The sequence below is a fragment of the Cyrtonyx montezumae genome, unplaced genomic scaffold, assembly GCF_038088225.1.
Source record: "Cyrtonyx montezumae isolate F1298 unplaced genomic scaffold, pur_monq_1.0 scaffold_31, whole genome shotgun sequence".
Lineage (NCBI taxonomy): Eukaryota > Metazoa > Chordata > Aves > Galliformes > Odontophoridae > Cyrtonyx > Cyrtonyx montezumae.
The window spans coordinates 902,885-925,386 of record NW_027072036.1 but is presented as its reverse complement, the minus strand read 5'-3'; the positions used below and the strand labels follow the sequence as shown (position 1 = coordinate 925,386).

Below are 22,502 nucleotides of genomic sequence, written 5' to 3'. Positions count from 1 at the left end.
CCCTCCTTTGTTTATTCTCAGTTAATCCAGTGCACCTTGCAGCCTTTATTCCCAAGCCATGACCTGCACTGCTGTCTGTGAGTCAGGGAAGTCATAATTTTCCCTTTTGCTCCTTGAAAATGAGAACAGCCACGATCTGAGCAGTTGTTCCAGGTCACTGCCAGAGAGCGTTGTGGAGGTGGGGCGTGGAAGTGTCCTTGGCCAGGAGTCGAGTTTGTTCCATGAGTGGCAGAACTGGTGAAGCCTGGTTTTCCATAACATACCTTTTGCTCCATCCCTTTTCCCTTCTGTTGGTGTCCACAGTATGCCCTGCAGTCATCTGTACAGCTGTGGTCCTTCACTCCTAGAGCTTGTGGGAGTTAAAGAGCACTTAAAGCCAGCGCTGCTAGGAATAGTCCTGCCTGATAAAGGCTGCTTCTTCTCGTTAATGTACAAGTAGTTATTAAGCAGCACAATGAAAGCTGCTTTGGGACTGATCTGAGTTAAAACTAGCTCCTGTTTTCTTTGTTAATTTTATCTTGGATAATAATTAGTCCACTTTGTGGCTGGGTAGATACTTGTACTTGAGGGAGAAGGCAAGAAAATGTAGCTAGGAGGAAAAAGACCTTCTCTTGTTGGCTTATGCGTTAAAAGGAAGCTACAGTATCAGTGTCATTCCACGCCTCTTCCACCAGCTCCTGGCAGCTATGCTACTGTCTCCCAGTAATTTTTAACTTGCTGGCTATTACCAGTCTGAACATGCAGACACTGGGTATGTCTTCCCTTCCCTCACTGGGATGGAAGGTCACCTCCTGCCCAGCCAGCAGTTTCTGCAGAGCTTGTTAGGACTTGGAGACATCTATCATTAAGTCGGCTCTGGTTGGATTTCAAACCCTTGAACCACAGAGGGGATAAAGGGGTGGGGCTGCTGTAGGTCAGGGGAGTGAGAGGAGTTATTGAAGTTCTCAAAGTATTGTTGAGGAAATAGCAGCTAGGAGGAACTGCAGTAATGAGATACGAATATGTTCATTCACGTGACCAGGAAGACAAATGTAAACTACAGTGTAACTGTAGGATGATGTTTTAATTAAAAGTTCTAGTTTAATTGGAGACTGTTTTTTCAAGTTACTAACACAAGAGTTTTAATAAAAGTGAATAAACTTTGTTTTTTAATTGCAGCCTTTTCAGAAATGTATGTCTCTAAGTAACGTTACGATTTCAGAGTTTGAATGCAGTTATCACTTGCAGCTTTATAGGTCAAAGTATTTCAGGAATGAGATAGCCATCCTTCTCCAGTGGGCACCATCAGAGTCAAAAAGCTAGCACTTCTTAGTACAATTAAGACAACAGTGAGTAAATGATTAATGACTTGCCTCCTTCGAATAGTTGGATCTACTTACAAGAATTACACATTTTGTTCCAGATCACTCTGTTTCCCAACCAATTATGGTTCAGAGAAGACCTGGTCAGGGCTTTCATGTGAATAGTGAAGTCAACTCAGTGCTTTCACCACGGTCAGAGAGTGGAGGACTTGGAGTTAGCATGGTGGAATATGTGTTGAGCTCATCTCCCGGAGATTCCTGCCTAAGGAAAGGAGGATTTGTAAGTGTGCCTGATTCTGAAATTTGAGTTTCCATTATGTTGTTTTCTCCATTTGCTGCTTTGTTTGTTTGTTAATCCATTCCTAGGGGCAGATATTTCTTTCTTCTATTTGCTCTTACAGTTTAGCCATCTGTGTTAAAATGGGTAGGCCAGTGTTGAGTGAGGGGAGGCAGTATAGACATGGGTGTAAAGGAGTTGCAGGTGGCTGACACCCCTGGTTCTGAGGTGGAGTGTACCTCCAGGATCACCATTTAAACTTTTTTTTTTTGCTGAAAAGTATGCAAATGTTCATGTAGCTAAGTGTGGTTTTTGAATGAACGTGTGGATGCTTTGTTGCTGGCTGAGAACAAAAAGCTCCATGTAATAATGGTGCTAGGATGCCACTCTAGTTTGGAAATGCTTTCAAGGGCTTATTGTTTCCTGTGGAGAAATAGCATTAGTCACTGTGCTTGGTGGGGTGGGGAGGAAAGCGCAGTCACTGCTACCTCAAATCTAAGCATGTGGCAGTAGAGCCATAATCAAGCCCTGTCCTCACAGTGGGGGGAAAAAAAAGCCACATCTCAGCTACACCTCATCAGCTGAGTGCAGGATCAGTGAGTGTTGAGAAACATAAAAGCAGAGCAGGTTTGTTACTGTTAGGAGACTGCTGTGCTCATCTCTTCAGGGAGCCCATTCCTAGTCTCCTTCATCCATCCTCTTATTTTTCCCCTCATTAGTGGGCCCCTGATAACACTGTTGCATCCTGAGCCTAAGAAAGATTATTTTTGGAGGAAATAAAGAATAATCAGTGAAGGAGTCAGTTTATCTTCCTGAGTCAGTCAGAGGTATCTGCTCTGTAGTGCTGGTGGTTAGGATGTCAGTTCTGAAACAAAGGGTTTCATTTGTAAATACCACATTGTGTAGGTGAGAACAGAACTTCAAATTTGTATTTATAATTGGCATTTCCAATTGGGCTCTCAGGTATTCGTAAGAACGGTTTGATTTTATTTAGGAATAATCATCAGTATGATTGCTTTTTCTCTAAACGTGGGGAAAAATTTCCCTCTCCACCACTAAAATAGAGGGAATGGAAAAATGATTTGGTTCAAATGCTGTTATCTGCAGAGCACTTTTCCTTCAGTTGAGGTGGAATACATGTCTGTCTTTGACAGCACCAAAGCTATCAATGATAAATATGTTTATATGTCCCTTGCTGTTTTTATCATGAATTATGTTGTTTTTCCATTCCCTTTTGTTGCTGAAAACTGCCTATGGCACGATCACCCTTTATTCTTATACCAAGTGAAATAAAACACAGACATAAGGATAGGGATGCTGAAGGTACCATACCACTTACAAAACTGCTCAGCAGAAATGAAACCCTTCTTATCTTCTTTTTCTTTCTTTTTTTTTTTTTTAAATCTTCTTCTCAAAGTGCTTTAGGTTTGTATGGTCAAGTTAGTGATTGACTCAAGTGCTCTTACTTAGCTTTCAGGGTGCAAATTGCAGTAATGCCCTTGAAAAATGAGACAGCTGCATGGTGGCCCCGTTCTGTTGGAATGCATGCACTTGCCCAGTCAGTTACTGCACCTCTGATATAGAGATGTTAAATGATAGTGACACAGAATGGTTGGGTTGGGAAGGCACTGCAGAGCCCCTTGCTGTGGGTTGGGTTCCCACGTCTGTAGCCTTGGGTACCTCAGGGATGGGACACAACATTCTGGACAGCAGTGCCAGGCCTCACCACCTCTGGGTAAAAAATTTCTGCCTGATATGACTAAATTTCCCCTTGTGTAGTTAAAAACATTTTCCTTCCTGCTGTTGTATTTAATATTCCCAAATTGATTTTGGGATGCCTGAGTTGAATTTAGAAGAGGATTCTGGTAAATATTCTTAAAAAGTAATTTTGGGATGGGATTTTTAGGGTGATAGAGTCAGGCTCTGAATTACTAAAGGGAAGAAACCAAACAGGTAGATAAAGCCTCTTTTGGAGGCTTGGGAAGGAAAACTAATTCCCTTGTTTTTTTGATTATAATTAACAATTTTTCTCTTTTTATGTTTTTATTTGTAAGAACTAATGCTTGAAAATTACTTACTTTATTGTAACATGTATCTTTGATTTGTTAACGTCTTGAAATGAAAGCAAAATTGATCTGAAACTCAAGCTTATTAAAATAATGTTTCTTTTGCCTAGGGTCCAAGAGATGCAGAGAATGATGAGAATGACAAAGGGGATAAGAAAAATAAGGGCACATTTGATGGTGATAAATTAGGAGATCTGAAGGAGGAGGGGGATGTGATGGATAAAACAAATGGTTTGCCTGTGCAGAATGGAATCGACACAGATGTCAAAGACTTCAGGTATGTGCTCTGTCTATTAATGATTAGTCCTCATCACACATAGCTTTTTTTTTTTTTTTGCAAGATCTTCTGTGCTGAGAGCAGTAGGGAAAACTTCTGACTCTCTTAAGCAGTGTCATAAGAATGCTATAATGTGCACAGGGAAGCACTTGCAAGAAGGTGGTTGATAACTGATAATCTGTACAAAACCCCTTCATTCTGCATTACATAATGTTATTTTCACACCAATTGTTAACTACTTTGTGAGGGATTCCTTTGGAAATTCCTGCTGTAGATGTTGACCCTGCTTATAAGCTGGGCTAAACTGTATTCAAGTTTTTGCACTTGTTCCTTGCATTCTCACGAGTGATGAAATCTGGGCTGTTGATAAAATCTAAGAAAGCCTTTTTGTTTCTTGCTAGTTTGCTTACTGAGCCTTATGTTGACACCTAGAACTGTAGAAGGAAAACAAATACACTGTGAGATGTTTACTGCTTGCCCTTGAATTCAGTTGAAGTGTTTCTCACTTCAGTTCAGTGCTTATGTTGAGTAAATAGGAAGCCATGGCAGCTATTTCAAAAAGCAAGTGAGCTACAGTATCAGAGCTTTGTTAATAGTTAAACAGGTTGTTCTGTAGAATTTGTAAAAGGAGGATCTGGAATAGCTCCCTATAAGTTTTGTATTTTTTTTTTTTTACCTTTATAGCGTCGTCTACATTATCTCTAGTGGGTCGTGTTTGTTGCTATGAACTGATGCTGTGTGGCAGCATTAAGTGTACATACTTAGTGATGGATCTCTTTTTTGTTTTTCCTCCATGTAGCCGTACACCTGGTAATTGCCAGAACTCTGCTAGTGAAGTAGATCTTCTGGGTCCAAACCAGAACGGATCTGAGGGCTTAGCCCAGCTGGCGAGTACTAATGGTGCCAAGCCTGTGGAGGATTTTTCCAACATAGAGTCACAGAGTGTTCCTCTGGATCCCATGGAGCACGTTGGCATGGAGCCTCTGCAGTTTGATTATTCTGGCACCCAAGTACCTGTGGACTCAGCTGCAGCCACCGTGGGGCTCTTCGATTACAATTCCCAACAGCAGGTAAAGTTCTGGCGCAGGGTCCTTTGCTGCTGCCTTGGTTCCTCCCCCAGCAGACTCGTGTTAGTGTGAGTGTGGGGTGGCTGAAGGCTTGGGGTGGTTTCTGTATGCCATGTGTCTGTTTATAGATTGATCATTTCTGGCTTTTGAGTAAGTTTGCAGTGGAGAAGAGCTTTTAATTAATAAAATGTGCTGAGTAACAAAACCCTTTGAGCCTTTCAAGGGACTTAAAGGTAGAGCTGCTGTTTAACCCCAGGGCTGTGGCCCAACTCTGGGGTCAGGGCAGTGCTGCTCAGAGATGGCCAGACTCTCATTGAGTGTGGTTCAAAGCCTGTGATCAGAGTCCAATACTATAAAGCTTATCTCAGACCAGCGAGTTTGTTTGACCTTTTCTCCCATGTTAGAGGCACAAACTGCTCAGCCCAGACAGGTAAAGCAAGTCCTTGCTTTGCTGTTTGGCCTCTCCTGAATGCTGGGCCTGGATCCAAACATCGACCTGTGATGTAGTCCTGTTCCTGCTCGTCGGGTTAACAACTGTAAATGTTTATTGCTTTCCTTTTGTACATGTAATATTCTTCAAAGAAGAGTGAAATCCTTTGTTGTAGCTTATTTCATGTATTAGCAGCCGTGGGTTTCCTGGAATATCTGATCTTTTCTAGCAAAATAGCATGATAGATGCTGTGTATTGAGGAAAGGCTGTTGCCATGTTTATACTAAAGACCTGCCCTCAGAGAGTTACTGTGGTCTTAAAAGCAATGTAAGTGACCATATTGCAGTTCATACGATTGTTCTGTTACGTAGTATGCTGCAGTGGTTAATGGTGGAAATGTAAAAAAATGATGAAGCTAAATAGCTGCTGTGTAGTTCAGAAAGGAGAAAGAGGAGAGCTATTTTCCGGCCTTTGTATTACTCTGATGTAGGACCTTTAAATGCCTGTCTTTGCATATTTCAGCTTTTTTTAAAACGAGTCTTGTGTTTTGTTCTGTTCAAACAGTATGTTGGAGCTAAGCTAACTGATTTTTTTTTTAAGAACCATTAGGCACAGGAAAGTAACTGCAGAGATGTAAAGCCTGTCATTTGTATTTTGTCTGGCAATCTTTCCTATTTTAAGTTAAGGCTCATTTGCAAGTTTTTTTTTTTTCTCCCAGCCTTAGAGAAATAGGATTTAAAATTGGACACATCTTATGCCTAACTAGCAAAATGAACAAAATAAAAAAATCTCTTGAAGCAAGGTCTGTCTGGAAAGCATGTTCACCAACATGGATTTCTGGGTTCAGGCTCTGGATGGCCCTGTGGGCACGACTGTTTCTCTTCTGTGTGAAGCAGATAGGTAATACCTGTGCAGAGCTGATGTAATCTCAGTGTAATCTCATGCTTGAGGCTTTTTTTTCCAGGCTGCCTGTGAGGCTGCAGATCTCTGTGGTTTCTGTAGCTGGGATTGGGTGGGTGAGCAGGGTGTCTGGATAGTGCTGGGTAGAATTAGTAGTGTAATGCACACACTTGAAAATCTCATTTTAGTTGCAGCAACTGCTTTCACTCATGGTAAACACAGGCTTTTGTAAGTGGAGTTTTAAAGATAGGAGTTCACTGTTATTTTTCTTCACTGCCACGTATGCACTCTTGGTACGTGCTGGTGTAAATGCAGTGTATGTTGGCTCAAAGAGTAGGACCCATTTCCTTAGTGTTGTAGCTAGCAGCTGATGTTTCTCAGTATTTGCTGTTTGCAGTTACAGCTTGTACTTCAAAAGACAGATTTCTTTCATACAGGTGTTTTTGCACTCGCTTGCTGTCAGAAGATACATCCTGAGCACAAAGATCTCTCCTTTAATAATGTCTTCCTGGGTCCATAGAGAAGCGTCATATACTTTGAAGGGATTACAATTAAGTGCAGCTAAAAGCAATGTTAGGAAGGGAGGGTCTTAATCGCATCTAATCTGATTAGAGATGTCAGATGTTTATGTTCCAGAAGAAACTGGATTACAGAAATCTAATTGTACAGTATTCCCATAACTGGGTAACACAGAGCGTGATGTTCTGGGTCCTTGAAATTTCCTCTGAGTTCCCCCACCTGCTGCAGTGATGCTTCAGCTGCATACCAGTGTGTGCAAACTGCTGACATCCTCCTATACTATGTCATTTGTTTGTAGGTTACAACTGAATGTAGTTTGTAACAGGCTAAAGTAGTCCCTTGAGGAGTTTTTTTTTTTTCCATTTAGCAGGCACCACAGTATAGATACATGGCTTAACCCTAATTCAGTGCACAGTAATTTTTTTTTTAATAAGATAGCAAAAAGCTTCTACTGGAGTTTTACCTTTGGTCTTTGATTTCTGGAATCTAGGGCTTGTCTTTCAGCTGCTGGAGACAGGGCATTGAGGCCTTCATAACGCTTCCATTAAATGCATGGGGTTCATGATTTCCAGAGCTGTGTGGCACAGGGGCTTATCTGCCTGAGTACAGCCTGAAATTGTGCTCTGCTCCCTTCTCTGTGTTACAGGCAGTAGAAAACTGCAGAACATTTGAGCTGTTCACAGTTTCTTCACAGTAAGTTGAGTCTTGGTTTGTAGGCTTGGGGAAACTGCATTTCAGTTTAAAGGGAAATGCTCTAGAGGTGGCTTTCCGCAGACAGAAGGAATCCAGCCCTTCCTCCTCATCCAGCACAATGTAAATGGCCAAAGGTTTGCGTGTGGTTTTAAAGAAGCTCAATAATACTGTCTGGGAAAGCAGTCACAGCTAAATCTCAGGTTTCTTTGTGAGATTAGGATGCAGAAGAGAGATTTTTTTTTTTGTGAAGCACATGAAAGTACTGTGCCCTGGCAACCTGTCCCTTTTTCTTCTCTTCTGTTACATTTTAGGTAAAGCATTTTTGTTCAGTCTTCTCTTTGAGTCTTTAGGTGAGCTCTAATGGCTGTTGACAGCGGCCATTTGCAGTGCTGGCTGCTGTGCCCTCATTTCAGCAGTGGAAAATACACAGAGCTTGTGTGGCACTGGCATGTCTGGAAGTCAGATCTTGCAGTGAGCAGTTGCAGTCACAAGAGGGAAAGCAGACAATAACAATAATAAGAAATAAAAGCTGTTGGGGGAAAATATTCATGCTTGGAGTAGGTGGTACTAATTTAAAAATGAATCACTGAGATACAGTTGGGAGGTGTGGAAGTCACCTCAGTAATTTCTGAGCATTAAAAAAAAGAGGTGTTTTCAGAGAAGATAAATGCTTCTCTTGCCCCTTGGACCCCAGTGAGTGGTTGTCTAGCATTGCTGCTGCTTGCTTAGGTGGAGTCCAGCCCAGCAGTCTGGAAAAGCTGATCCCACAGATGCAGGAGTGTGGAAAAGGGTGAGGTGTTTCTAGCAGAATAAAGCTAGGATGCTTCATCACTGAGATCAGTAGAGCACAAAACCAAGCATGGCTGTTCTGGATGGATCTGGAGCAATGAAGCAGTTGGGATTGTGTTTTGTTTCTGTACTGTTATGGCTGGTGACTGATCTTGAGAACATGGCTGCTGAAGGCTCCTACAGAGCCAGGATCCTTCATTCCATGTCCCATAGGTCATGTTCTACATGGTGTGCTTGCTTTGTTGAACTAAATGAGGCACAGAGTATTTGGTCAGCTGCTAGTGATGGAGCAGTAACTTTATATCCTGTATAAGCAATCAACTTTTTGTAAGCATCAGAAAGCATCAGATATTGCTGAATGCTGCTTTCCCCACTACCTGTGCAACCTGGTCTAGGGAGCCTGCTTTGGCAGGGGGATTGGACTCGATGATGTCTAAGAGGTTCCTTCCAACCCCTACAATTCTGAGATCAAGGGAGGTGATTAAATCCCTGAGGGTTTGATGCATTTTCCCATTAGGAGTGTTACGATACTCCACAGATGTGCGGAGGGGCATCTCTGGGGGTAGGCAGTCAGTGGGGAAGGCAGCTGTGTGGGTTGTGATCCCCAAGTACTGAATTTCTACCTAATGATCACTTGTGCAATGTTTCTCCTTCTGAACCTATAAAAATAGAAGATAATAGATGTAGGCTGTCACTTGTCTTTATTCCTATTTTCTGCTTAAACAGCACAGCTCCATGTCTTGCTCTTAGGAGAACCAAGTACAGTCTTTGCCTATAGTAATATCTTGCTTCCTAAATGATTATCTGCTTCCTGATAGTTGCAGGTTTCTACCAGAATTTGTGCAGAATTGTTCTTGTTCCTTTTGACAGCAGAGGCTTGGTTGTCTTGGTTGAGATCTGGAAGGAAGGCAGTGATAATGGGTGTGAAAATTGTGTAGCGTTTAGGCATCGGTGTCTTTTTTTTTCTTTTTCCCAAGCAATTACAGAGAGAAAACATCTATCACAGTGGTTTATGAAATCATTCACGCCTCAGAAATGATCACTTCGGGAAGTAAATGGGGATGAAGGTTGCTTCTGAGAATTTTTCAGGATGTATTTTCCATGTTTTTACTGGAGATGGATGATGCTGCGTTAATGTAGTGATTCAGGGAGTGTTTCATTTACTTAGAGGCATCTCTGGCACAGGAAGTACTCTTATTAGTAAGAGTCTGGATGAACAGGGCAAAGAAGTAAAAGCACATTTTCTTTTGAAGACTTGTGGTATTCTTTCCATGAAATGACTGTTCTCAGTAATGCTGTGCATCATTCCCAAAGACTGAAGTAGGGAACTCTAAGGTGGCAAGCCTGGATGTGCTTTGTATGATTTAACCAAGAAGTCTCAGGAACTGGTTTCTGTCTGTGGTCAAAGAGGAATTCATATTCCATGCCTTGTTTTACATAGGTGATGCTGGAGTCTGGAAGTTAGAAGTTAGAGGAAAAAGTGTTTTCTGCATCATTTCTCTGAGGGTTTGTAAGCTCCTGCATTTGTGATCTGTCCCAAGAGCATCTCTCCCACATGAGCTTTCCCCTCTTGCCTGCTGTCCTGCAGTGCTCTCAGCATAGCTGATAGTGCTCAGGGTCTACAAGAACTGTGACAGCCCCTGGTGATCCCCAGGCTGTGGAGGGGTGTGTGTGCTAGAGGAAGAGTTGGGGAGGCACGGCCTTGGGGCAGCTGTACAGAGAATAGCAGAAGAACCTGTGGGTAGGGTTTAGCTGTACTTGAGAAATATTTTCTTTTTAAGTGGATCATTACAGGCAATTGCTTTCAAAAATATTTTTTTAATTTTCTTTTGAAATGTTTCCTGCTAAAGAGGAGTGTCTGTAGTTGTGAAAACAAACCTAGTGTAAAGGAATTGCTTTTAAAAAAAGTGATTTTTGTGCATAATAAAGGACCTTATTTTTTTTTTTGTCCCTTCAGTTGTTCCAAAGACCGAATGCTCTTGCTGTTCAGCAGCTAACAGCAGCCCAGCAGCAGCAGTATGCATTGGCAGCTGCCCATCAACCTCATATAGGTAAGTCTAGTATTTAATTCATTGCCTTTTCCTAGTGATCTTAGTCCTCAGAATATTTTGGGAAAACTACAGGGGGAAAGAGTTGGTAGGCTTTAGAGAATCCTAAATATGTTTTTGCAACTGGTGAGTGCTTTGAACCACAAACAGAAGAACACTGTCTGAAGTTCTGGAGGTGTCTGTTGTACAGTTTCAGGAAGCTCCAGAGCAGTCATGACTGGGAGCAGTGACACATGTTCTCGTGCTGCTCCGCAGTGAGAGCGTTCTGAAGCGCTTGCTGAGTCAGCTGTGAATTGGCTGCAACGAAGTGAGAAAGTGCATGATCCTGTGTGCACCTGAACGTGCTTCCTGCTTGATGGTCTACGTTTAAATTATCACAGGGCAGAATTTTAGGCTGCTTGGGGTCTGAATTTAACTTAAAAGCTGCAATTTATGCAAATGTGTGATTCATAATATTAAAGCATGCAGATTAAGTGGGAAGAATGCATTTAGTACTCTGCATAGAGTAACAGACCTGCAGAAGGGCTCCTCCTGGTTGGTTAGAGTTGAACAATCGCAGGGTTAAATGTTTTTGGTACAGCAGGCAAATTAATGGGTAGTTCTTGGAACCTGCTGTTGTGTTGGGGTTCTCTGAGCTCTCCACTACACACCTATGTGCTCAGTGGAGTCCAGGGATAAACCTGAATTAAAATTATTTGGCTTCTTAACTTATTCTCCTTCACCTTTACCACTTTCCACACCCCTTCCCACTCTCTAGTGATTTATCTAATGATTAAACTGTACCTTGCAGAGAAAGATAGTGCCTGCACAGACACTTAGAGCAGACCCTGTCTCTGCCATGATGTTGTCCATGTGTTCCTGTGGTCCTCCCAGACTCATAAATTGAAGTACTGGTAATGTGTAGTTGGCACGGAACTCAAAGTGGCTCAAACTCATCAAAATAAACAATTAGGTAATGTTAATATCTGATTGGTGTTAATAGCCACTTAAACAGCAAGGATGTATCTGCACTGCACAGATACCTGAGCAGTTAACAGGTATTACGTGCAGGCTCTTCTGCCACTTCAGCCTTCCTAATGCAGCACTGCATCTTTGGAATTTGTTGTTTTTTGTTTTGTTTTTAATGTAAACTATGTCCTCTGTAGATTGTTATAACAGTGCTCTGGGAAACACAGTGAGAACGACCTATAAAAAGCTTAAAAACACTAAAACAACGTGAGCCCTCGTTTTGCAGCGTTCAGTCAGTCGAGTCCCCAGCCAGGTAGCCGGAGGTATTTTTGGTAGGGCTTCAGTTCTAGTCAAGTTTGTTTTTACTGACAGGTATGTTTTCAGCAGGTTTAGCTCCTGCTGCCTTTGTCCCCAATCCGTACATCATCAGCGCTGCTCCGCCAGGAACGGATCCGTACGCAGCCGGGCTCGCAGCAGCTGCGACATTAGGTGAGGTGCTTCCACTCGTCTGTGTGCTCCTTACTGTGCTCTAGTGTGTGCTGGTAGCAGCAATTAATTATTAGTACTTTGTAATCACTGTAGAGATGGTATATCATTACAGAGCTGTCTCGGAAACCCTGATTTTCTCTAGATGAAATGTGGTAATTCTTGTATAACACTTTCTGTGGACTTCTTCTGTTGAGAATAAATAACAGAGCAAGTCTGAAATGAAGCCCTCAGAGATGAATGCTGTTAGGTTCTTGGGATGTTTTGCTAACTGGTAGTGAAAGACATCTTTTGAAATACACTTTGTAAATACTGGAAAGACGGGGGGTGTATTTTCCTGCCAGGAATATTTTATCTTTTTGCTGCTCTAACGTGATTTACTGTAGCACATTCTGCAAGTGATACCTCTTCCCTTTGCTATAGATGTTCCTGAAGTATTGATGCTTTTTAGATTCTGTAGGTAAGAACTCCCCATATCTGCTGCAAGGCTCCTGCAAGGAGCTGTCCAGATGGCAGGCAAAGATGGTGACTTGTCTTTGTGCAGGATCTTCCTCCCAAACGTTCACGTATCCATTTCCAAATTCTTTCCAACTGTCACAACCAAAATTGTTCTATCTTGAGATGACAGCTCAGTAACACAGCTTATCAGACACTGAGAAGAACACATTGCATGTTGAACTTCTGCTGCATGTGCCATGAAGTTCTGGCCTAAGCAGTCAGGACAAAAGAAGAATGTTCTTTCAGAAGAATATTTTTATAACCATGACACCACACTTTGCTTTTTCTTGAACCACCTGGAGTGGGAGCCTGCTAAATTTTAAATAGAAACAGCTTAGTTCAGAGTGATTTTTTTTTTTTGGTGGAGGCTGCACACTGTTCCTATCTTCCACTTAGATGTAGCTTGTATGCTCACTGCACGTCTCTTCTGCTGTGAGCTTTTACCAAATGGGAACTGTGAAACCTCAGCTGCACGTGGACACAGCACTCTGTTAAACTGCTTTGTAGGGTTGGGATGTTGCTTCTAACAGCTGTTAGGTGAGTGCTGCTTAGTTTCTAAGCTGTGGGGCCAGTATGGGGTCAAGCTCTGAAATGGGATTGTAGCAACTGTTACCAGCTTGTGGCATTTAATGGATTGTATGGAAGTATGTAAAGTCAAGTTTATAATTTGAAGATGTGGGCTTTGGACTCTTTGGCTGTTGTGCATTTTGTATGCTGATTGCATAATAACAGTGGAAGATAAGCGTGGTAACGACATGTTGTGGGCAAACAGATGACGCTGTGATGAGGTGGAGGAAAGCCAACAGTTAGAGTGCAAGGATGTTTCGAGGAGTCGATAAACTGTCATGTGATGAGGAAAGCACAGCAGTGAATGAACGACCTGAGCTTGCTGTGTGAAATTTAGGTAGGGAGCTTTAGTCAGGTCTTGCTGGAGGGGAGGGTGCCAGAACAATATCAGGTCCAGTTACGATAAGAGTACTTCGGTGGCCTTTGTAAGTAACTGTTATAAAAGGAGGATTCTCGTTGGCCTTTATGCTTCACCTTAGTGCTTTTAACACACTACAGTTTAGTGGGGAAGGTGGTCCCTGTCTTGATTTCATAGATGATCACATGTAACTGCGGCAGGATTTCTAGGAGACAAGTGTATTCTCAGTAGTGTTGAAGCTGCAACTGCCTGAATGCCTGATGGAGGCCTTATAAACTGCAAATAGAAAATAGACCTCTAGGATGCCTAACACTTCCCCAAAGTTAGCGTGGGAGTCTCTGCTTAAATAATTTTTAAACTTCATGAGTCTTGAAAACAACAAAAAGAGTGTGTAATTCACTGCAATTTGCTTATGGTATTGCACCACTGAGAAATGAGTTACTTCATCTGTTTTGTTGGGCTTTGGACTCTGCTAAAATGGCAGTGCAACAGACTTCACTTCTGGCCATGTTTGTTTTAGGGATGGCACCTTTTATGTCTAGACTCAGTTTTGAAAGCCTTTTCTCTCCTAAGAATGAGTGATGCACTGCAGGGATGTGGAACTACTGAGCTGTTTAGAGCTACAAGTCTACAGCAGAAGGCCTCCCTGATTTTTATGAGAGCATTAAATTGGGAAGACTTAAAGAAGTTAATGAGATGGAAGAAATGAATTGAGAGTTGTTGGTAGTCTATTGTTCACAGTTACTCTTAGGAGTGGAAACTTTTTTGTGTTTTGTGGCAGAGATGATTCTGCCAATTAAGAATGTATCATTATGGCAGCTTTTGCATTATTATAAGACTGTCAGCGCCATGATAATGCTCTTTTCTTCCCAACAATAGCAGCAGTTAAAAGAATAGCGCATTTGAATAGAGGGAAGGACTTCCTAGACTCAAGAAAAATAGCTTGTGAGTTCAGACCTTAGGGAAGTGGTGTGAAATTACTTCTGTCATTTTAGAAAGATGTCAATTAAATAATAAGAAGAATAAAAGAAAAATCTTGCGTTTTTTAGGACAAGTTGAGAAATGTTGATTCCCTCTGAGGTATGTAATAGGTAGAAAAGTGTTTCTGTTCTTTGTAGAAAAGTGGATGCTGGAATAATCTGCATACAGGAAAAACACAGTGCTCCTAGAGTGAAGGTAGAGTGCTCAGATGTCTGCTCTGTTCTTCTCAAACTGGGCTTTTCTTAGGAGCCTCTCTCACTTGGTGCTCATCTGTGTCCTGTACAAAGCCAGCCCAGAGCTGGAAAGGGGGATGGCTGCATGCACAGTGCATGGGATGGGGCTTTGGGGAGCACATGCAGCTGTCTGGGGCACAGTGTCAGGTGCAGGTGCCCTTCCTGGTGTGGGTCTGTGCTGGCCCCAGAGTTGGTAGGGCAGGGTTTCACGGGGCTGCACCAGAGCTGGTGGAGTTGAGTTATTTCCCACTCCCTCCCTGAAAAGACACTGTTCCTGGGATTTTTGCAGCTGCCATATTGTTAGTTCTGGATGGATCAGCTCAAGTGCTGTAAGTATTTGGTAAAGTTTCTGCTTGCACCCTTGCATTTTTAGACATGGGGTTCTGGATGCTCTGGTGTCACCAAGTCCTTACCCTTGGCAGGAAGCCCCATTTGGTGCTGCTCCTGCATCAATACTTTCTGAGATGTGAGAGTGGAGGCTGAGACTGAAAGGGGGAAATGTGCCATGAACACGTTCCTGTTGGTTCTGTTAACATTTGTTAAAAGGAATATTTAGGAGAGTGTGTGTGTGTATGTCAATGTGTGAGAAATAGTAGTGGGAGTATTTGATTTTGAAGGCACTAAGTAGCTTTTATTTTTTTCCTGTATGTGCATCTGTAGTAAGTGTAAAAGCAGGTCTAATGTCTGCAGAAGCACTGTGTGTATTTGTATGGGCCTGGTGATGATGACACACTTGCCCTCACTGAGAATGCTGTTCGGTAATGAGAGCCTCACAGTGTGCACAGCTGAGCCAGGCTCACAGGGATGCACGGTGCTCTTTTAAGCCCCGCTGCCTGCAGACTTCAAAGGCTTTGTCTCCTCTCCTTCTAAACACCTCAGGCTTTTTCAGATCTGATGAGCAATCTCTAACTAGGAAGAAAAGAAGAAATCTTCTAGACTATACTTACTTGATAATAAAACCTGAGATTAAAATAACTCAGAGCCATGCCTGAATTTTGCCCAAGTAAAGGGTATTACGACAGGAATGCAGCCCAAGGGCAAAGGCAGACACTTGTTCCTTGCAGATTTTCTCCTGAGTGCAGAAGCAGCCCAGCACTTGGCATCTGTATTAAGTGAATACAAACAGGTTATGTCTCCTTTGGTCCAGAAGAGCACTGTGAGTTAACTGTGTCCTCCTTGCAGTGACTTACTGAGCTAACTAACAATACTACTTAAACGACTGGGTTAGAACTCAAATGCTAACTGTAAAACAGAAGCTATTTTTGCTTTGTTGAAGAACGAGTATGTGGTTCAGATTCACTAAATACTTGTTTATTTGAGAGTGTCAAATATGCAGTACTTTATCTTAAGAAGGATGTCATGCTGTAAGGTGCTTTTACTTTAGGGGAGTGCCATACAACCCTAGGATAGGTGCTGTATTGGAAGAGTGAAGGAAATACTTTCCTGATGACTTTTCCAAAAGATACAGAGCAGACAGATTAAAAATATTGTTGGATTCACATAGGTGGTGAGAGGGTCTCTGCTGTTCAGTGCCAGTGGCTCATCTCTTCTTCCATGTTACGCCATGACACCAGGATCATGTAAGGATACACTGCTGTTCTGCTATCACCCTGTGAAGTGTACAGTGCCCTGAGAGCTGATGAACTACAATGCTTTCTCTGTTGTTCTGTTTGTTGTTGTTGTTTTTTAAATTTCTTGAATGGAGACAGCAGTTAGAGGAAGGTAGAATGTGGAAAGATAGATCTTTGGGCTCTTCTGTGATGGTTTGTGAATGCATGGTGGGACAGAGTGGCTAGAATAACATTATACACACTTGGGAATTGATACTGACTGGCTGTGAAGGACTATTATTTTATACCTTATTTATTGGAGAGCTAAACGATGGGTTTTACCGAGTCATGAGCGTCAGGAGACACTTCTACGTCTCTCTTGCTTGGACAAGTTTCCTTCTCTTTTTGTTAGACGTAAAAAGTTTTGTTGTTTCACTGTAAAATAAGGGCTTGCCAATGAAAATGTGTGGAGTTCCAACAGGATTACTGTCAGCAGAACTGGATGACTTCTGCTAAGGTAAAAGCAAGTAAAGGTGAAACTTCAGGTCTGACTTCTAAGCTTACTTAAAATGAGCATTACGGATAGCACAATCCCATCCTATTTTGAAAGAATTTAAAGCAGATAACCTGAACTGGGACTTGTTAAATCAAACACAATATGCAGATACTCTTGGTGGCTGTTGGCTGCGTAGTGCTTGTGTCACCACAGAAGCTCACTGATTCACTTGTGTTTCAGGCCCTGCGGTTGTCCCTCACCAGTACTACGGAGTTACACCCTGGGGAGTTTATCCTGCCAGCCTCTTCCAGCAGCAAGCTGCAGCAGCTGCTGCTGCCACGAACTCAGCAAATCAGCAGACCACTCAGCAAACCCAGCAGGGCCAGCAACAGGTATGTGGTAGGGTGCTTCTGCACGTGCAGTAACTGACAGTCGTTTGTTAGCAAGCATGTGCTGTTAGGTGCAAGTGGAAATCATCGCCATGCAGTCTGCTTTCATATGAAGGCCATAGAGAAAATGAAGATGTGTCAAATACTGTCAGTAAGTAATGTGTTCTGTGATTCAAGGTGGCTTTTTTCCCTTCAGGAAGGTAAAAATGCAGTTACTGTTAGTAAACCTGTGAGGTCAAATGCTAGAAGGATTAGGGTCACCCTGCTGTCCTTAGGTTTATGCTCTCACTGGACATGTACTTGGATGTACTCCACTTTGAACTGGAGGAGGGCTTGTAGGGCAGGTGTCAAGAGCTGGAATGGGGCTTCTGTTACTCAGATGGCTGTGCTGCACAGCTGCCTGTTCTGATGTTTGAAAGCACTGCTTCTGAAGTTGGCTTTATACTGTGCTGTCAGCTGCTGTCCCAAAGGAGTTCCTGCTCGGATATAAAATTATTCATTATTCTACTGAAAAGGGAGGAGACACAGAGCCTTCCTTTCTGGCCTTTGTGCTTTTCTGATTTCAGGCCTTACAGAAGATGGCAATTGACAGCTACATTTATTAGCTTTTACTTCAAAAACAAAACAAAAAGGCAAAATAATATAGGATGAAAAGATTATGTTGTATTATAAGACCTTTTCAGATAAGAAAAGCAATGATGTTTCGTACCAGTGATTTTGGACTAGTGATCAGAAGAGGAACAGTTAGCTCCTGACAAAGTTAATCATCAAACCTCCCCACCTGGCAGGTCCCTCACAGGAGTGTGTTGAACAGACCATCTGCACACATCCATGCACACAGGGAAATGAAATTAAAAGTGTGGCACATCTGTGCTTTAGGAACCTTTCCCCCTTAAACAAGTTTGTGCAAAGAGAGCTTCTGCAAAGGCTTAAGCTATTAAAGCAATATCTGTCAATCGTCAGTAGCCTTTATGATATTTTCATTATTTCTGCACTCATGAAGCAGGCATGAGTGGGGATTGTGTGTACTGTTTTTAATGCAGGCTTTCTGTCTGTAAGAAGATAAGTGTTCGGTTTTGGATGAAATTCTTCAGAGAAGTGCTGAGGCAAATGTTTTAGAAATACAGAGTAATGAGTGTGGACAGTCTATTTTTGATGCTCACAACATCTTATGAGGGATAGTGTATTTATAAAACTGCCAGCGCTTCACTTACTGCAGCACGTCGTCCATCAGCTGCATTCTGCAGAGTGGTTGTGCTCTGTGCATGCTTACCAAGCAGCTGCAGCTTGTGAGGCTTCCTAGGCTGGAAAGAGGTGAAGAGTTCACGTTCAGGCTTTGACAGCAGTAGCTGACTCTGGGATGTGTCTCTACTCTGTTAGCTTCAGTATCCTCTTCCAGTCACAGTGCACAGAGCAGTGCGTTGCTTTTAACAGCTTTATCGGGTGACGCATACAGCGTTAATTTTTGCAGCAATACATGCTGAGGACCAAAGGACAGCTCTTTGAATGAGCTGACCTGCAAGTGTCTGCAGACATCACCACTGAGTAAAAGGCTTTTGCAAACAAAGCCTGTCACAGGTAATTACAGGAAAGGTCAGTTTGCCATCTTCCCTTTTCAGAGCAATGTGTGCTTAAACCACAAGAGCTACTCAGAAAAGACTGTGTGATCTTTGGTCATTCTTTCCAGTGAGTAAGTGTCATGTCAGTGGGTCACTGCTTTCAGTGGGGGATGGCAGTTTGGAAAAACCTATGTCACCTCATGTCACTAGCCCACAGCTCACAAGCTCATACAGGTTTCTGCTTAAGTGAACTTTCAGTGGAGATCTTGTGGCAGAGACCAAACGTTATCTCTAATGGGACAGATGGCTCAGGGGCACAGAGGATGAGGACTGAAGGTATGTCAGGAGACTGGAATTGAAGCTCTTTGAGATTATGGTAGGGAGGACTGAAAAAGGATGCATTATTTAAATTAAGTCTTAGGCATTTACCCATAGTCATAGTGGTAAAGCTTTTGGTGGAAAAGACAGTTGCAGTCTGAGTAGAGAGGGAGGCATTGTCACGCATCAATTGTGACATAGCTGCTACTGTGTGCAAAAACTAGCAGCTTAGGTTGCTGCTGAAGTCTTGCAGTGTGGTTATTGTGGCTTATTCCCAGGTGTCAAACTAATCAGACTTGTGTCTTGCTTTTTCCAGGTTCTACGTGGAGGAGCCAGTCAGCGTCCTTTGACCCCAAACCAGAACCAGCAGGGACAGCAGACTGATCCACTGGTAGCTGCTGCTGCTGTCAACTCTGCCCTTGCCTTTGGACAAGGGCTGGCAGCAGGGATGCCAGGTAGGGAGCCCAAGGGGCTGTGACTTCTCCAGTGGCCAGTGTGATCCAAGAGAATTACATCTTGAGTCTCTACATGGTGTCATGTTTACCTGGAATTCAGCAGTTTTGCTTTTATTACAGTGTTTCATGGTTTTAAACTATGAATACTATATATACTAATATATACTATTTGGGTATACAAGGCATTTTGAAGAGGCTGTTAGGTACTGCATAGCTACCTGTGCTGCATAAAGTTAAAGCAGGGTTTAGATTCCTGTATCACAGGTGAAACAGATCTTATCAACTGTACTGACACGTAAATTGCATACCCAGAATTGTTTCCCATGTTGTTTCCATGATTTTCTGTGGTTCATGCCAGCTTATGTGATCTTCACTTTAAGATTTCTGAGATATGCTAGTCCTGTTCATGAGCCTTGTCTGCCCATCCCTGCTGAGCACTTGATTTTAAGAGGTTAAACACTTTCCCTTCGTGATGTCTTCCAGACAAATTCTAGTGGCTTAGAAAAGAAAAAGAGGCAAAAGCAGAGTTTTGTTCTGCAGGAGAAAAGACTTGCATGAGTTTTAGCTCTGATCCACGAGGCTGTGTGGTACATTGGTTATGCAGAATACTGTTGTAATGATAAAGCGTATGTGTAAGTATTGTTTGAATAATGTGCAAATGTGTCCTGTTGGGTCAAATGCAATCAAACAGGATTATTTTGCCCTCAAGTCTGCTCATGTTTGCTTCATAGTTGTTTTTTTTTTTTTTTTTTGTGTGTTGCTGTATTCAGTTACAAAGTGAGATGTAGCATACATGCTTTCAAGGCATATGTGGGCTTGAGACTGTGTTGTTAGGACTCTGGGAGCTAGAGCTTCAAAACAAATGTTCACACAACAGTCTCCTCTTAGTGACCCTAGAGTAGAGGATTACTTCCTTTTTTTTTTGTGTGTGTGGAGTTTTTTTTAATCTAAAATTCTATAGCTGTGTACCTAAACTGAACAGCTGTGTGCTCTGGAAAGGCTGTTGCTTGCTGCTCTTTGTGTCACAAGCATGTTTTTTGTTTGAGTGTTCGTATGCATTTAAGAATGCTCTATTATGAATATATATCATTAAAAGGCACATCTTGAGCATAGTTTGAAATTCTCTGCCTTGTGTGCACACAGAACCACTCCAACATGCAGCGGGAGAGATGGAAGCTCAGTGTGCTTGCATGGAGTGTGCCAGCACAGACTGTACTTGTAAGGGGAAAGAAATAGTACTGTAGTATTTTAAGACTCCCTGTCCCCCCTGGACACCTGAATTTACACAAAGGGCATATAGGAGCTTCAGGGAAAAAAGATTCTTCTTTAACTGAAGGACTTGGAGGTGGAAATGTAAGCGTGGAAGTTGTGGGTGGTTAATGCAAATAACTTGCTTCACGAGAATCAAGATTGTTGTTGCTTTTTTTCCTTTACCATTGTGATTTTTATTTAGAAACGTTACCAAACTGTGGTTGTTGGTGCCCACGTGCTGTACTGCTTGTCACCTTACTGTGTGCTGTAATTTGCCTCTGCAGGGTACCCTGTGCTGGCTCCTGCTGCGTACTATGACCAAACTGGTGCTCTCGTGGTCAATGCGGGGGCAAGGAATGGCCTGGGAGCACCAGTACGTCTGGTGGCCCCTGCACCAGTCATCATTAGCTCGTCTGCAGCACAGGCAGGTAAGTTGCAGCTTAGCCAGGTGGAAACTTGTTCCCACCAGGGTGCCTTGGTCCACAAAGAGCAGGACTGAGCCCCTCTGAGGTTTTCTGGCATTGATGACTCACTTGCCCTCACTGAGATCCGCTGCCGGGATTTTGTTGAGAGCTTCTTCTGGACTCATTGTGAGCTGAGCCTTGAGAAATAACCCTGAGAGGTAGCATTAGCATAAACGGTGTTACTTTGCAGAATTCTGTGAGTTATTTAAATTGGCCTGCTGGCATCCAGTTTCCCACATAACAAAGGGCATTAGCCTATGTCGAACTCCCAGATGATTGCCTTGCTTGCATAAAATGTTATATGCCTGGTCACTGCGAGTTGTTCTGGATTTTATTAGGGTTGTTTTGGGAGTTCAAGGTTTAAAAGCAACTTTTTCAGCAAGAATCTGTGTGTAAGCAGTCCTGGCCAGTGTTACTAACAGATTATGAAATGGGCTTTTAAATTGTTTCCTTGTAGCTCTTGTTTGTTTTGCTTTTTTCCTTTTGCTTTGGAACTGGCTGGAGAACAAAAGTGTTTGGTTTTGATGTTCTTAGCACTGCAGGAATGGGTTTCATGCACTGATTATTTCCAAACTTTGGTTCCTTGATTGGCTAACACTAACAGTGTGCCTGAGTTATTGGATCTCACATCTTAGGGAACTTGTTTGATCTGTGTAGCTGTAATAATACAAACAGCCGTAATAATAATTTCACATTTTGGTATTTGGTGGCTCAGTGTGAACCTGATGGAGGAGTGTAGGTTTAGAGTAAAGAGATGTTGGAAGATTTTGATGTGAAAGGGAGATTTTCATCCCGAGGAGGAGAAAAAAAAAAAAGAAAAAAATCCCTAGGAAATAGAAGGGACCAGACAAAACTTGACTTCCAAACCAGATGTGAAATGAATTTTTCCAACTCTATTACTTTCTCTGCAGCAGTTGCAGCAGCAGCAGCTTCAGCCAATGGTGCAGCTGGGGGCCTGGCAGGAACCACCAACGGCCCCTTCCGACCCCTGGGAACACAGCAGCCCCAGCCTCAGCCACAGCAGCAGCCCACCAACAACCTGGCCTCCAGCTCATTTTATGGCAACAACTCACTCAGCAGCAATTCCCAGAGCAGCTCCCTCTTCTCTCAGGGCTCTGCCCAGCCTGCCAACACCTCCTTGGGCTTTGGGAGCAGCAGCTCCCTCGGTGCCACGCTGGGATCTGCACTGGGAGGCTTCGGGACGGCAGGTAGGAGCTGCAGCTGCTTCACGGGGAGCTGTTTTGCCTTTCAAAATGCACACTGCGTTCTGATGGGGCTTCTTTTAGCAGATAATATATTGAGATAATATATTAAATTTGTTAATTGCATTTGATGTGTTGTCAGACATCCTTTTGCTGCTGTACATAAAGCTGTTAAACAGCTTTGGATCGCCTTGCCTTAACTTGCACGTGCTTGGTGGAGGTACTGGCCTGGCAGGAATTGGCTCCGCAGGGGTAACTGTGCTGACTCTTACTCAGCAGTGGCTGAGGAACTTGCTTCTGGTGGCTTAAAGAAGGTGGTTTCAGTGCTTTATTCTCAGCACTGTTTCTATCTTGCAGCCCCCCCAAAAAGACAGTTAGTT

General features: G+C 42.8%; 1 protein-coding gene and 1 non-coding gene across 10 annotated transcripts in view; both read left to right on the top strand.

Annotated features, from left to right (window-relative positions):
* Positions 1-22,502, top strand: part of PUM1 (pumilio RNA binding family member 1) — a 65,276-nt gene that overhangs the window by 26,244 nt on the left and 16,530 nt on the right. For 6 of the 9 annotated variants that reach the window (XM_065744415.1, XM_065744414.1, XM_065744416.1 and 3 more), the window contains 9 exons: positions 1,403-1,581; positions 3,755-3,921; positions 4,721-4,991; positions 10,277-10,370; positions 11,688-11,804; positions 16,725-16,876; positions 19,067-19,205; positions 20,741-20,884; positions 21,832-22,128. In XM_065744415.1, coding sequence (XP_065600487.1) covers positions 1,403-1,581; positions 3,755-3,921; positions 4,721-4,991; positions 10,277-10,370; positions 11,688-11,804; positions 16,725-16,876; positions 19,067-19,205; positions 20,741-20,884; positions 21,832-22,128 — 1,560 coding nt within the window. The remainder of the gene's footprint in view (positions 1-1,402; positions 1,582-3,754; positions 3,922-4,720; positions 4,992-10,276; positions 10,371-11,687; positions 11,805-16,724; positions 16,877-19,066; positions 19,206-20,740; positions 20,885-21,831; positions 22,129-22,502) is intronic. The other 3 variants (XM_065744413.1, XM_065744412.1, XM_065744411.1) reach the window with 2 other exon arrangements.
* Positions 15,153-15,233, top strand: LOC136053850 (small nucleolar RNA SNORD103/SNORD85). The gene has a single exon (XR_010622683.1). It is a non-coding gene; the product is annotated as a small nucleolar RNA SNORD103/SNORD85 (small nucleolar RNA).